This window comes from Pseudopipra pipra, chromosome 24 (genome assembly GCF_036250125.1).
Source record: "Pseudopipra pipra isolate bDixPip1 chromosome 24, bDixPip1.hap1, whole genome shotgun sequence".
Lineage (NCBI taxonomy): Eukaryota > Metazoa > Chordata > Aves > Passeriformes > Pipridae > Pseudopipra > Pseudopipra pipra.
In genome coordinates this window covers 5,436,485-5,451,093 of record NC_087572.1, presented here as the reverse complement: position 1 = coordinate 5,451,093, position 14,609 = coordinate 5,436,485, and the positions used below count along the sequence as shown (strand labels likewise).

At 54.9% G+C, this 14,609-nt stretch overlaps 1 protein-coding gene across 1 annotated transcript; it reads left to right on the top strand.

Moving 5' to 3' along the window:
* The first annotated feature begins 101 nt into the window (after positions 1-101).
* Positions 102-13,274, top strand: SNRNP40 (small nuclear ribonucleoprotein U5 subunit 40). Its single transcript, XM_064635354.1, has 10 exons — positions 102-346; positions 1,067-1,196; positions 2,421-2,514; positions 3,376-3,541; positions 4,673-4,795; positions 5,935-6,055; positions 6,830-6,912; positions 7,321-7,382; positions 10,170-10,273; positions 12,864-13,274. Exons 1-10 carry the CDS (start codon positions 122-124, stop codon positions 12,911-12,913), a joined length of 1,158 nt encoding a protein of 385 aa, XP_064491424.1. The 5' UTR covers positions 102-121; the 3' UTR covers positions 12,914-13,274.
* The last annotated feature ends 1,335 nt before the right edge of the window (positions 13,275-14,609 follow it).

Sequence of the window (14,609 nt, the reverse complement as noted above, 5' to 3'; positions counted from 1 at the left end):
GGGACATCCAGCTCCCTTTCGCCAATCAGCATGGCGGGCGCGGCGCTGCCAACCAATAGGAGGAGGGGGCGTGGTCTCGCTGTCCAATGGGGTGCGGGGGGCGTGGCTGCCCGGCCCCGCCATGATCGAGCAGCAGAAGCGGAAGGTGCCGGGTGGCCCTGGCCCCGCTCCGGGCCCCGCGCCGGGCCCGGCTCCTGCCCCTGCCGCGCCTGGAGCTGCCCCGGCTCCCGCCGCAGACCTCCCGCTCGTTCCCGTGCCCGCCAAGAGGCCCCGTCATGACGTACCGGGCGCACCGGGCACGGGCGGCGCCGGCGGGCAGCCCCCGGGCGGGGCGCTGCTGCAGGGGGTAACGAGGGGGTGAGGGGTGAGGGGAGGGGAGGGTGAGGGTGAGGGTGAGGGGAAGATGAGGGGAGGGAGGAGAAGCCTCCGAGGGGTTTTGGGGCTGGCAGGGTGTGGGGACATCCTGCGCTGGCGCTGCTGAGGCACCTCCAGAGCTGTGGCCAGTTCTTGGCACCTCAGGACAAGGGAGACACTGAGGGGCTGGAGGTGTCCTGGGAAGGGGCTGGAGCACCAGGAGTTGATGAGGGAGCTAGGGGGGCTCATCCTGGAGAAAAGGAGGCTCAGGGGGGACCTTCTGGCTCTGCAACCCCCTGACAGGAGGGGGGAGCCGGGGGGGGTCGGGCTCTGCTCCCAGGGAACAAGGGACAGGAGGAGAGGGAACGGCCTCAGGCTGTGCCAGGGGAGGGTCAGGTTGGACATCAGCAGGAATTTCTTTATGGGAAAGGCTGTCAGGCATTGGAAGGGGCTGCTCAGGAAGGTGGTGGAGTCCCCACCCCTGGAGGTGTCCAAGGAAGGACTGGACTTGGCACTCAGTCCTCTGGGCTGGGGAACAAGGTGGGGATGGGGCACAGGGGGGACTCGATTGTTTTGGAGATACTTTCCAACGTCAATGACTCTGTAATCCCCATGGGACAGTGGTGGGATGTGGTGTGGAAGCTCTGCTGTGAGGAGTGTCTGACAGACTGGGGATGTCTCTTGTCACTCACGGTGTCCTTTGTGTCCCCAGGGCCCCCCCCGCTGCTCCTCACTCCAGGCCCCCATCATGCTGCTCTCAGGGCACGAGGGGGAGGTTTATTGCTGCAAGTTCCACCCCAACGGCAACACCCTGGCCTCAGCTGGATTTGACAGGCTCATCTGTGAGTGTCCCTGCTCTCACTGCTGTCCCCTGGGCTGGGCTGGGCTCACCAGCCTCAGGACACGATGCTGAGGGGTTTTAGCTCAGCCCTCATCTGGCTGAGTCCTGTGCATGAAGGATTTCCCCAGGAGAGGTTCAGGAAGCTTTTCCCACCTCTGGTTTCTCCAAGAGTGGTGCAGAAGGTTTTACCCAGCTCCTCCTGCTTCCCCAGGACGGGTTCAAGAGGCTTTTCCCAGCTCCTCCAGCTTCCCCAGGAGGGATTCAGGAAGCTTTTCCCAGCACTTCCCCAGGAGGGCTGCAGGAGGCTTTTTCCAGCTCCTTCGCCTTCTCCAGGAAACGTGCAGGAAGCTTTTCCCAGGACTTACCCAGGAGAAGTGCAGGAAGGTTATTCCAACTCCTCTGGCTTCCCCAGGAGGGCTACAAGAGGCTTTTCCCAGATCCTCCAGCTTCCTGAGGAGGGGTGCAGGAAGCTTTTCCCAACTCCTCCAGCTTCCTCAGGAGAGCTGCAGGAAGCTTTTCCCAGGACTTCTCCTGGAGAAGTGCAGGAGGCTTTCCCAGGACTTACCCAGAAGGAGTGCAGGAAACTTTTCCCTGCTCCTTTGGCTTCCCCAGGAGGGCTCCAAGAGGCTTTTCCCAGCTTCTCCAGCTTCCTGAGGAGGGTTGCAGGAAGGTTTTCCTACCTCTTCTGGCTCCCTAGGAAGGGTACAGGAGGATTTTTCCAGCTCCTCCAACTTCACTAGGAGGGCTGCCGGAAGCTTTTCCCAGGACTTCCCTGGGAAAAGGTGCAAGGGGTGGAGGTGCAAGAGAGAGGTGCAAGAGGCTTTTCCCAGCTCTCTGCTTTCCCCAGGAATGCTGCAGGAGGCTTTTTCCAGCCCCTCTGGCAGGTCACTGTCCCAATGGGGCTGGAAATGTCTTGCTGGGCACAGCCCTGTGTCCCCAGGTCCCTCACAGAGGTGACAGAACTCTGCAGAAATGCAGAGTTCAATGCTTGGGGTTGCTGAGGGGAAGATTATTACTTTTCTTAATGAATTCACCTTAATCAAGACCCCTAAATCAGCTCAAGGCATCTCTGTCCTGGGGCTCTCAGTGTGAGTTATCCCAGACTGGAGGCAGTGGTGGGGGTGGTGCATCCTTTGTTTTGCTGAATTCCCAGAGAAGGGCTCCGTGCCCAGCAGGGAGCTGTTCCCAGGTTTCCTGTGCTCACCTGTGCCTCCCTCTCCCCCAGTGCTGTGGAATGTCTATGGGGACTGTGACAACTTTGCCACCCTGAAGGGGCACAGCGGGGCCGTCATGGAGCTGCACTACAACACGGATGGCAGGTGGGGACAGGGGGCTTGGCGCCTTCCTGCTGCTCAGAGTCCCCTCACTGAACATCAGGGGGAAGGGGCTGGAGCAGCAGGAGCAGCTGAGGGAGCTGGGGGGGCTCAGCCTGGAGAAAAGGAGGCTCAGGGGGGACCTTCTGGCTCTGCAACCCCCTGACAGGAGGAGGGAGCCGGGGGGGGTCGGGCTCTGCTCCCAGGGAACAAGGGACAGGAGGAGAGGGCAGCTGTGCCAGGGGAGGGTCAGGTGGGACATCAGCAGGAATTTCTTCCTGGAAAGTGTGGTCAGGCCTTGGCAGGGGCTGCCCAGGGAGGTGTGGAGTGCCCAGCCCTGGAGGTGTCCCAGGAAGGCCTGGCCGTGGCACTCAGTGCTCTGGGCTGGGGGACAAGGTGGGCATTGGGCACAGGGGGGATCCATGGTCTGGAAGATCCTTTCCAACCTCATTGATCCTGGGATTGTTGCCTTTGCTCAATCCATGGACTGCAAATCCCTGTAACGTGGCTTTCCCAGATAAGGATTGGTGCCTGCCTGGTGTGAGCAAAGTCACCTGTGACCCAGCAGTGCCCTTGATTCAGTCCTGAGGGACAGAGGGAAGTTAGTTTTGGGCATCTGTGAGACACTGGGGAGGGAGAGAAAACAAGTAAGCTGCTGGTTAATTTAAAAGGCTTTTCCACTATTGCATCTGAACTGTTGCTGCTGAGCTTTCCTGCTGTGTTCATCCCAGAGAGCGTTCGGGGAGGCAGGAAAACAATTTAGGAAGAGAGATTCTTCTCCCACCGGTGATTTGAGCAGGGTAAAAGAGGAGTGAGGGGGAGCAGTGCTGGAGGAACTGAGCCCCTCACAGTGTCTCTTGCCCACAGCATGCTCTTCTCAGCCTCCACGGACAAGACCGTGGCCGTGTGGGACAGTGAGACCGGGGAGAGGGTGAAGAGGCTGAAGGGCCACACGTCCTTCGTGAACTCCTGTTACCCCGCCCGCAGGGGCCCCCAGCTCGTCTGCACCGGCAGCGACGACGGCACCGTCAAGGTCAGCGTGTCCTGAGCCACCTGGAATCAGGGAAATAGCTCTGCACTCTGGGTACAGAGAGGTAGAAAGCAGCTCTCTCATTAATTAAGGCCTCGAGGTGCACAGGGGTACAATGCACCCCCCACAGCACGAGCTTTTTACAGGTCAGTGTGTCCTGTGTCACCCGAAATCAGAGAAATAATCTCTGGACAATTTGAGTGTAGACAGGTAGAAAACAGTTCTTTGATTAATTAAAGCCTTAGGTTCACAAAGATATAATGCACAGGCTTTTTCCATTTTTATGGGGATTGTGGGTTCCAGTCCCATCTGAGGTGCCAAAATGACACTGAAAAGCAGCAGAAACAAACTTCTTAAACCCAATTTGTAGATGTTAATTCAGGAGGAGAGCTCCTCTAATCCTCTAATGCTCCTCTGTGGAGGAGCACCAGATAATTGTAAAATAATCTTATTATTGTCAAAATGCCAATAGCAAGTGGGCAGGGCTTTTTATTACACACACTGTTTACGGATTCATTAGATATTGTCTCTTAATTAATACATATTCATTGGTTTGCTTTTCATAGTCACACCCCTATTGGAAGTCTTTCTTTGGTCCTTCCAGGCCTTCTTTATTGTCCTGACCTCAGTTCTTGAGCTCTGGAAGAGTTTTTCGGGTCTTACCTTTTAATTCAGCCTTTATTCATAACATTTCATTATCTTATAACTTCGGCTTCAGAAGTAAAAAAACATCACAAAATTTGGCTGCTCCTTTTGTTCCTTAATTCTTTTGGAGGGTCACAAAGATCCACCTGCTGAGTTGTGCTTTTTCTTCTGATCTCGTTTAACAAAAGCCATTCCCGAAATCTCCTTCTTCCCTCCCCTCATTCCTGTGCTCCAACCACACCAGATTTAATTATTTTAAGGGAAGGGACCTTAAAGCTCATCTTGTTCCACACCCCTGCCGTGGGCAGGGACACCTTCCACTAGCCCAGGTAGCTCTAAGCTTTGTTTTTATAGAGATCTCCTGAGGTCTCACAGGGGATTTCAGGGGAGCGATCTGAGTCTCCTCCAAGTCCTTGTGCATGATTTTGTTGCTAAATATCCATATTTATGTTAAATATCCATTTTTCCACGACTGCCACGTCTTTGCAGCTGTGGGACATCAGGAAGAAAGCTGCTGTGCAGACATTCCAGAACACCTACCAGGTGCTGGCTGTCACCTTCAACGACACCAGCGACCAGATCATCTCTGGAGGCATCGACAACGACATCAAGGTAGGACCCTCTGTGTCCCCAGGTCCCCCTCCCAGTGCCCACCTTGGGAGCCTGCTGGTTCATTTTCCATCCCCAGAGCCCCTGCACAGGCTGTGTCCAACCTCACTGTTGACACAGGGCCAATAAACTGGGCTCCAGGGAGCTGCCACGTGACAGGCTGGGCAGCCCTGGCATCCCTGGCCGGGTGTCCCACACTGCTGTCACACAGAGTGCTGGCTGTCCTGCCTGTCCCAGAGCCACTTGTGAGGTAAACTCAAGAAAATGTGGTGGCACATCCCCTCCCTGACCTCTGCTCCAGTTTGCAGCTCGCTCTGTCACCTGCTGGGGTGGAAAATTCTTGTTTAAGGGCGAGCTCAGGGTTTCATTCAGCTGGTTTTCCTGGAGGCTGGAGGGCTCAGTCTGGGTTCCTGTGGCTTCCCTCAGCTTGAGGAGCATGTGGCACAGACATGAGAGCTGGTCCCACTGCCCCTCTTTGGGAATGAACAGTGGGATTGTCATCAGGCAGTGGGATTTGAGAGCTGGGGGAGCTACAGCAAGATAACAGGGAATTGTACCTGCACAGGGCTGCTGACATTTAACTCCTTGGTTGTTGAATATATTCAGTTAAAAGTCTTCTGAGAGACAATTGTTTTTTCTCCAACACACAGAAAGTTTCAGCCTCATGTTTTCAGAGAGGCACAGACTGTTTTGGGTGGGAAGAGACCCTAAAGCTCATCTCATTCCCCCTCCTGCCATGGGTAGGGACACCTTCCACTATTCCAGGTTGCTCCGACCTGGCCTTGGGCATTCCAGGGATGGGGCAGCCACAGCTTCTCTGGGCAACCTGTGCCAGGGCCTCCCCACCCTCCCAGGGAAGGATTCCTTCCCAAAATCCCATCTAACCCTGTCCTCTGGCAGTGGGGAGCCATTCCCCCTTGTCCTGCATGCACAGGGCTGCTGACAGGCAACTCCTAGAAAATCTTAGGGCACAAATTCCATTTTCCCTCCAACACACACACAAAGTTTCAGCCTCATTTGAGTCCTCAGAGCCCTCTGGCTGGAATGCAGAGCCGGTGGCACCAGCTGGTTTATCAGTTCCTGTGGGAGGTGCTTTGGCAGCAGCAGTGCCAACGTTGTGGGCCGTGTGTTTGTTGTGCCAGGTGTGGGACCTGCGGCAGAACAAGCTGACCTACACCATGAGGGGCCACGCTGACTCGGTGACGGGGCTCAGCCTGAGCTCTGAGGGCTCCTACCTGCTCTCCAACGCCATGGACAACACAGGTACCTCCTGCTGGGCTGCCAGGAGCAGCTCCACTTGTCCAGCAGGACACAACAAGAGCCAGGAGTGGGGATGTTTGGCTCCAGGGATAAACCTGGAGTTGTTGTCCTGCCAGGGATGGCCCTGAGCTTGGCAGGGAGGGAGCAGCTGCCTCAGGAGGGTTTGTCCCAGCTCCTGAAGGGTGGTGGGGACGTGAGCCATGGCACACGTTACCTGGCTGGGGTCAGGGTGGTTTGGCTGTGTCCTCACAGCAGCAGTGACATCCCAGCTCCCACCCTGCCTGTCCTGGGGGAGAAAGGGGTTCAGTGAGGCTGATCCAAGCAGGACAGAGACTGTGGAGTGTGTTAGGATACAGCAGATGCTCCTGTAAGGAGATGGTGGCTCTTTCTGGGATGGATTTGGATTTTTCCCCTCCTTCTGTCAGTGGTCTGAGTGTAATTCCACATTCCTGCTTTTGCCTTTTCATAGCAAATCCTCCTGCAGGGAAAGCTGCTGGTTTCCTTTGGCTTCTGGGAACCCAGGAATTAATGAGATGGTGGCTCCTTTCTGGGGTAGCTGGGCTGGAATTTCCCCCTCTTCCTGGCAGTGGTCTGAGTGTAATTCCACATTCCTGCTTTTGCCCTTTCATAGCAAATCCTCCTGCAGGGAAAGCTGCTGGTTTCCTTTGGCTTCTGGGAAGGCCAGGAATGAAGGGAATAGAGAAAGTCTTGGGCAGAGGGGGGTTTCCAGAGCCTGGTCCCCCCCCTCAGCTGATGGCCCTGAGCTCTCTCTTGCAGTTCGTATCTGGGACGTGCGGCCCTTTGCCCCCAAGGAGAGGTGTGTGAAGATTTTCCAGGGGAATGTCCATAATTTTGAGAAGGTGAGTGTGCCCCCGACCCAAACATGACTGTCTGATATCCTCCTGCTGTTAACTTTGCTGTAAATTGTTTTTTAAGTTCAAGTTTAGACCAGAAAGGCTTTAATAGGAACTCAAAGAAAGATGAATACACAAAGTGGGATTCCAATTAAAACCTCAATAACAAGATTTCCTTGCTTGGTTCAACCATAATTAGCTGTAAATTAAGTATTTTCTCCATTTACCATCTACTTTGTGTAAAATAACAAGGCACTGGATGTTTCCAGCAATAAAATAAGATCTGTAATTACCATCTCATCTTCCAAAGGGAGATCATTAAAGTGGTGCTGGTGCTGCTTAGAGTCTCATGGTGATTTCAGTTCAAGGAGAAGGGGAGAACTAAAGAGATCTGTGCATGTGCTTTTATTTTAGAACCTTCTGAGGTGCTCTTGGTCCCCGGATGGCAGTAAAATCGCGGGGGGCTCAGCTGACAGGTGAGTTGTCACTGCATTCCTCTGTCACCATCAACCCTGAATGGTTTTGCAGCAGCCCTGGACCATGACCTGAAGACTCAGAGTTGTGTGTGAAGTCCAAGCAACCCTCTGGGAGCTTTCCTGATTTCCACAGGGATGTGTTTCTGTGGCTTTGGGTCTGTGGAGGAGCATCAGATAATTGTAAAATAATCTTATTATTGTCCAAAGCTGACTGGGGATCTGCATTCCTGCCATGTCCCACCTGTCAGGATCCAACACCAGGGCCAGCAGGTGACAGGAATAGTGGATAAGATCCCTTGTTGTCCTGGCAGAAGCTTGTGAGGATCCATGAGGGCAGGAAGAGTGGGAAGTGTGTGTCTGTGGGGATCAGGCTGGTAAGCACCACAAATACCAGTTAAAGCCCTGCTTGCAGGAGGCACCAGTGGTATTCCAGGGATCATTCTTGATCCTTTCTTTAATTGAGGAGCGAGAATAAAGATCAATTAGCACATATTGGTCTTGTAAATGAGATATTCTATAAACTGAAGTCAGCTTAGGAGAGAAAGGGGGCAGAGGGAGGAAGCCAGCACAGGGTCTGTGCCGGGCACTGAAGGTCCCTGTGAAGGTCACCGACCTCCCTGGAGCAAATCCAGGCCCACTGCCAGTGCCATGGAGACAGGAATTCCTGCAGGCCAGAGGCCAGGGCATGGAGCAGTGCTAATCACCAAATTAATAAGTTTCTGATAGTGGACAGGGAGAACTTCAGCTCCCCCTGTCCAGATATAGTGGGGCAGCTGTCCCAGCAGGGGCTGAGACGTGGCTCTCCCTCCCAGGGCACGTGGGGGAGGGATTCCTGCCTGGATTCCTGCAGGCCAACCTGCCAGGGCTGCAGTGGGCAGGACTTGGGGCCATTCAGCTCGTTGTGCAGGTGCTGGTGGAGCTCAGAGCTCTGGCAGCTCCTGGGGCAGGTCAGACCAGGCCACTCCAACCTTCCTGCTGTCACTTCTCATCTTCTTTTTTTTTTTTGAGGAGTATCTGCAGGGAAAGCAAAGCAAGGTTAAACAAACATTTCATTTATCTGAGTACAACACAGTCCCCCAATAATTCCTCTCTCCTCCTGCACTACCTGGAGTACAGTTAGAGTATCTGTGTTGGAGGGACAGTTACCTGGGCATTTTTTTGCTGTTGAACCCTTTGGGAGGATTTTAGTAAAATCAACCTTGCCTGCTTTGCAACACCAAATTAAAAGCACAGCAGCAGAGTGCTCTGAGAAAGGAACAGACACAGTCCCTGCCTGATAGAAAAGAATGGTGCTTGGAGAAATCCTAATTCAAGTAACGTTCAGGACTTAGTTTTGCAGGCCTGAATGTTTCCTTCAAGAAAGAGAGTCCCAGAATAGCACCAGCCTGCAAAGCTCCTGACAGGACTGGGTTCTGAATGATCCAGGGCTTTTTTAGGGGGGAAAAGCAGCTCAGTTGTGTTTCAGTTCAAAGCCAGGCTGGTTGTACAGAGCAAATGTTGTTCTTTGTCTGGTCTGCAAAGCCCTGACACGTGGGAAGGAGCAGGAGGGACACTGAGGAACCCAACAGAAGCCTGACAGGATCCAGCCTTGATGTTCAAAGGATGAGGGAAGGGCTGCTGATCCCCAGCAGGTTTAAATCCATGGGATGCACAGTGACCTTCCCTTGGAGGAGTGACATGGAGTAGATTGATTTTCCATGTATTTACAGGCTGGCCCTGTGCCCTCACCCTCTGCTGTCCCCTGTGAACAACCCCAGTGATGCCCTCAGGGAGCTGCCCTTCCCACCAAACCCAATTACTGCCCTTCCCTGCCCCAGGAATTCCATTGGAGCTGTCAGTCAGCTCCCTGAGGAGCAGAGTGGGAGGGCAGGGGGAGCATCACCCAGAACTGGCAGCAGCTTTCCACAGGCACTGGTTTTTGGCAAATCCTTTTCCGTGTGGCGAGGCCGTTGTTTTGGGAAGGGGGGGTGGGATGGGGGGGAGTTACCTGTGCAGGTGAGGAGCAGAATCCCCTCCCCTGGGCTGTGGGATGTTCCTCAGGGCTCTTCTCATGTTGATGTATCAAAATCCCAGTGACTCCTGTGGATGTTCCCCATGACCAGGGGAAGGGCTTGGAGCTTCCCATGAGGGACACCCGTCTTGGACACTGTTTCCCCAACTCTCTGAGACCATTTTTAAGAGTCAGCTGAAAGCTGAGCCGTGCCTGGTGCCAGCCACTCCTTCCTGGCTTCCAGGATCCCAAGGGATGCTGCCCCTCAGCTCAGGCAGGACCCACCCAGGGGGTGAGGCCTGATGGAGGGTGATCAAAGGGCTCAGTGTGATCTCTGAGACCTGCTGGGAAGTGGATCCTGACTTCAGTGGCACAGCAGGAAGGAATCCATGTGCAGAGCTGTTGGCTGTGAGGGATCACACTGCAGCAGGGGCAGGGGCAGCACTGCCAGCCCTGGGTGACTGCTGTGAGTGCAGGGAGTGTTTGTGAGGGTGTTAGTGACCCCTCCTCCCCATTCCCACTGCTGATTCTCCCCCTTAGCCCACTGTGTTCCTGCCACATGGAGGATCTCTCCAGCTTTCCAATCCATGTGTGTGCCCCAGGGGTGACAGGGGGCTGCTGTGCCCTGCTGCCAGCAAGGCTTTGGGCACCACGTTGGCTCCTGCCTGCTCAAACTCTGCAGGGCAGCATTTTGCTCCTGGGAAACTCCTCTTTATCCACACGAAGAGCCAGGGGGAGAACCACTGCAGGAACAAGCAGCTGCTTTCCTTCCTGCACTCACCAGGACTCTGTTGCAGGTTTGTCTACGTGTGGGACACCACGTCCAGAAGGATTCTGTACAAGCTGCCAGGCCATGCTGGGTCTGTGAATGAACTGGCCTTCCATCCAGAGGAGCCCATCAGTAAGTTCTCCCTCCCCCAGGGAAATAGTTTCTCCAGTTGCTCCGGAAAATGGCCCCAAAATTCTTTTGGGTCACTCCTGTGACACTTTGTGTCTTGAATCCCCTGAAGAGCCTTTTCCAGGGGAAGGGTCTGGAACATAAATCCAGTGAGAAGCAGCTGAGGGAGCTGGGGGAGCTCAGCCTGGAGAAAAGGAGGCTCAGGGGGGACCTTCTGGCTCTGCAGCTCCCTGACAGGAGGGGGGAGCTGGGGAACAAGGGACAGGATGAGAGGAATTGGGTTGGGGCCCAGAGCCCCAGTTGTCAGACAGATTTAGGGGTGGTAGAGGGGTGGTTTTCCCTTCTCCAGTGTGTGGGAGTTGGGTGGGTGCACCCTGGGGTCCTGGGCTGAGCTGGGGGCTCTGTCTGTGGGTGAACCTGGGTGGGGGCACCCCCAGAGCAGCAGGGTGGCTCTGGGGCTGGGCTGTGGGTGGCCATGGGCTGTGGTTTGGTTGGTGCTGCCTAGGGCTTGTCCAGACTTCCTGAGGGCCACGAGGAAAGGGTTTGGAACACCTGGGTTTGGACACCAGGGACAGAACCATGTGATGGGTGTTCATATGAGAACAGGGATCACCTGGGAGCATCTGTACCTTGGGGTCTCCTAACTTAGCCAAGAGCTGTAGGAAGCAAGTAATAGAATCACAAAATCATGGAATAGTTTGGGTTGGAAGGAACCTTAAAGCCCATCCAGTGCCACCCCCTGCCATGGGCAGGGACACCTTCCACTCACCCAGGTTGCTCCAACCTGGCCTGGGACACTTGCAGGGATGGGGCAGCCACAGCTTCTCTGGGAATTCCATCCCAGCCCCTCCCACCCTCACAGGGAAGGATTCCTCCCCAATATCCAATCCAAAGGAAGCTCTTGGTGCAGTGGTTTTAGTCCCCATTCTGAGCTGTCTGACATGTGGCACCACATACCAGCTCTGGCCTTTCCTGAGCCATTTTATCCACCCTGCATTAGCTGGGACCAAGTTTCATTCCCTTTTCCTGGCTCAGCATGGGCTGGGCAGGACCACGGGGTGCTGTGTTTCCATGGAAACACTCCCCTTGGCCAGGCCAGTAACCAAAATTGCCATGAGTGAAGCCCAAAGCAAAGCCAAGAGCTGGGTGGTGCTGAGAGTGCCAGGCTGGGCAGGGAGGAGTGGGTTTGTTCCTGGTTATTCCTGGTGATTCCTGGTGATTCCTGGCTCTGCCTGCAGGGCTGAGCTGGAGGAGCAGAGCCAGCTCCAGGAGGTGGTGACTGTGTGCTGAGCTCCTCTTTGGGAATCAATCACTCTCCTTCAAATAAGAATTAAAAAACTATTATTAAAAGCCTATCCAGGCGTTGCAGGGCGAGTTGTGCCATTGATTTCTGTTAACTCTGGGAACCTTAATCCCATAAATCAGTGCACACGCTCCAGGACACCCGCACAGGAGGGAGCACAGGGAGCCAAAATGCAGCAGGATGACAGACACCAGGGTGTGAACTTGTGTAGGAATCCCCCAGGTCTCTCCTGGACACTCTCAGTGTCAAACCAGCTCTGCTGGGTCCTTCCTGTGGCTCTCTGTGTCTTGAATCCCCTGAAGAGCCTTTTCTAGGGGAAGGGTCTGGAACATAAATCCGATGAGGAGAAGCTGGGGGGGCTCAGCCTGGAGAGGAGGAGGCTCAGGGGGGACCTTCTGGCTCTGCAACCCCCTGACAGGAGGGGGGAGCCGGGGGGGGGGTCGGGCTCTGCTCCCGGGGAACAAGGGACAGGAGGAGAGGGAACGGCCTCAAGTTGCACCAAGGGAGGTTTAGATTGGATATTAGGGGAAAATTCTTCATGGAAATAAAGAATTGGTGGTGGAGTCATCCCTGGAAGTGTTCAAAAATCCCGTGGATGTGGCACCTGGGGACCCAGGTTGGTGGTGACTGTGGTGGTGCTGGGCTGGTGGTTAAACTCCACGATCTGGGAGAGCTTTTCCGACCTCAGGGACTGTGGCTGTGAGTCAGGGTGGCTCACGGTGAGTGGGAGCTGGGTGGGAGCCGCGTTTTCCCTGTTCCCATGGAATGCTGCCGGCCCGGGGACACTTTCCTGGCCGGCCTGTGCCCTCTAGTGGCACCGGCAGAGCCCCGAGTGCAGCCCGGACACTCCCGGGAGGGAAATCTCAGGGGGGTGTTTATCCAGCTCTTCATCCCTTCACTGCTCAGCCATTCCTGACAGCACAACGGGACTCTTCCTCGGGAAGAATTAAATCCCATTCCCTTGGGATAAGGAATGGCAGCCACTCCACAGATTAGTTGTCCGGGGATTCATTCCATGAAGTGTTTTTGGGGAATAAACGAAATTTGGCTTTCTGGATCATTTCCAGCAGCTCAGTTGGGTAAAGAGTGGTGCTAATAAAGCCCAAATTACAGGTTTGAGCCCTGTAGGGGCCATTCACTTAAGAGCTGGGCTTGATGATCCCTGTGGGTCCCTTCCAGCTCAGAATATTGTGTGAACTCTGAAATGGGGAGTTCAATGATATTTCATCAGCAGAGGTCTCAAACCCTTCAGTTTAATTTATATTCCTCCCCTTCTCTGTCTCCCCTCAGTTCTCTCTGCATCCAGTGACAAAAGGCTCTACATGGGGGAGATCCAGTGAAGCCAGTGGTGGGATCTGTGCCCTCAGGATCCTCGACTTCCAGCGGTGGGATGGACTCTCTCCCCCTTGGCTCGTGGCACTGGGGAATGTTGCAGCACCTTGGTGTGACAACCCACCCTGTGCAGGTCTTAAAGTCTCACTGGGCAGCTTTTTCCACCTCCTCTTTCTTTGGGGAGGAAGGAAAATTTGGAATTGAAAGTAACTGAGTTTTGACTGTGCCACTGAGGATTTAACCCTCCCCCAGATCCCTTGGATTAGGTACCTTTTGTTTGAAGCCCAGACATAGCCTGTATATTCCCTGTCCAGTTCCTCTTGGGTTTTTTTTATACAGTTAAAACTGCAATAAATGGCTTTTTACAGAGCTGTAGGGCTGGGGTTTAATGCTCAGCTTGCTTTTCTGTTCTACAACAATAAATCAAGGCCCTCACCCATATATAGCCCAGGGAAACCAGAGAGGTTAACTCATGGAATCTGGTTGGGATGGGAAGGGGCCTTGAAGATTATCCAGTTCCACACCTGCCATAGGCACACCCCACCAGCCCAGGTTGCTCCAACCTGGTCTTGGACACTTCCAGGGATCCAGGGGCAGCCACAGCTTCTCTGGGCAACCTGTGCCGGGGCCTCCCCACCCTCACAGGGAAGGATTTCTTCCCAATATCCCATCTAGCCCTGCCCTCTGGCAGTGGGAAGCCATTCCCCCTTGTCTGTCCCTGCAAATGTCCCTCCCTCAAATCCAGGGAAGATCAGGGTGTGTCTGGTCCCAATGGGAATGGGAGGTAGGATCCCATGGGAATGATTGCAGCAGCCCTGGGGCCGGGTGGTTGTCCCTGGTCCCTGTGATTGTCCCTTGGTCCCTGTGGTGTCCCTGGTCCCTGTGGTTGTCCCTCAGGTATCCCTGGATCTCTGTGGTTGTCCCAGGTCCCTGTGGTTCTCCCTGTGGTTGTTCCTGGGGCCCTGTGATGTCCTTGGTGCCTGTGGTATCCCTGGATCCCTGTGGTTGTCCCTGGATCTCTGTGGTTGTCCCCAGGTCCCTGTGGTTGTCCCTGTAGTTCTCCCTGGATCCCTGTGGTTCTCCTTGTGGTTGTCCCAGTGGTTGTCCTGGGTCCCTGTGGTGTCCCTGTGGTGTCCCTGTGGTGTCCCTGTGGTGTCCCTGTGGTGTCCTGCTGTCACTGCCCTTGGTGGGAGCCGTTGGGAAGGTGCTGCTCAGGCATCCCCAGATCCCAGTGGATGACCAGCTCTGAGCAGACACACCCTCTCCCTGGAGGGAGAGCTGGAGGCACGGGGAGATTTATTTATAACTGCAGAGTATTAAATAACGTGCCCTGGGGCTCGGGGGAAGGAGAGCTGGTGCTCCAGCCGGGAATGCTGTGACTCCAGAGCCACCGGAGCAGGAGCTCTGCCCACAGGGATGAGCCCCCAGCTCTGCCCCCCCCCCCCCCCGAGGGCTGGGGGTGAGGAGGGGCCAGCACAGGGGTTTAGGGGTTAATTAGAGCCTGTTGCAATTCCCAGGGTTTGTGGGTTTATTGGAATCTGTACCCAAGGGTCAGAGGGGACAGAGACCCTTGGGGCTGAGCTGGGATCACCACCCTGTGTTTCCTGAGTCCTGCTTGTTTAAAGGGACAAAAAAGGGGGGATTTTTGTAACTCCCACCCCAGGAACTTGCAGGGAAGTGAGGAAGGGGTGTCTCTCCCTGCCC

Excerpts from the sequence above, each read along its gene's own strand:
- SNRNP40 (XM_064635354.1), top strand. The coding sequence starts at position 122 with ATGATCGAGCAGCAGAAGCGGAAGGTGCCGGGTGGCCCTGGCCCCGCT. Across the intron at positions 6,056-6,829 it reads CAACGCCATGGACAACACAG|TTCGTATCTGGGACGTGCGG; the intron begins GTACCTCCTGCT and ends TCTCTCTTGCAG. Across the intron at positions 7,383-10,169 it reads GCGGGGGGCTCAGCTGACAG|GTTTGTCTACGTGTGGGACA; the intron begins GTGAGTTGTCAC and ends ACTCTGTTGCAG.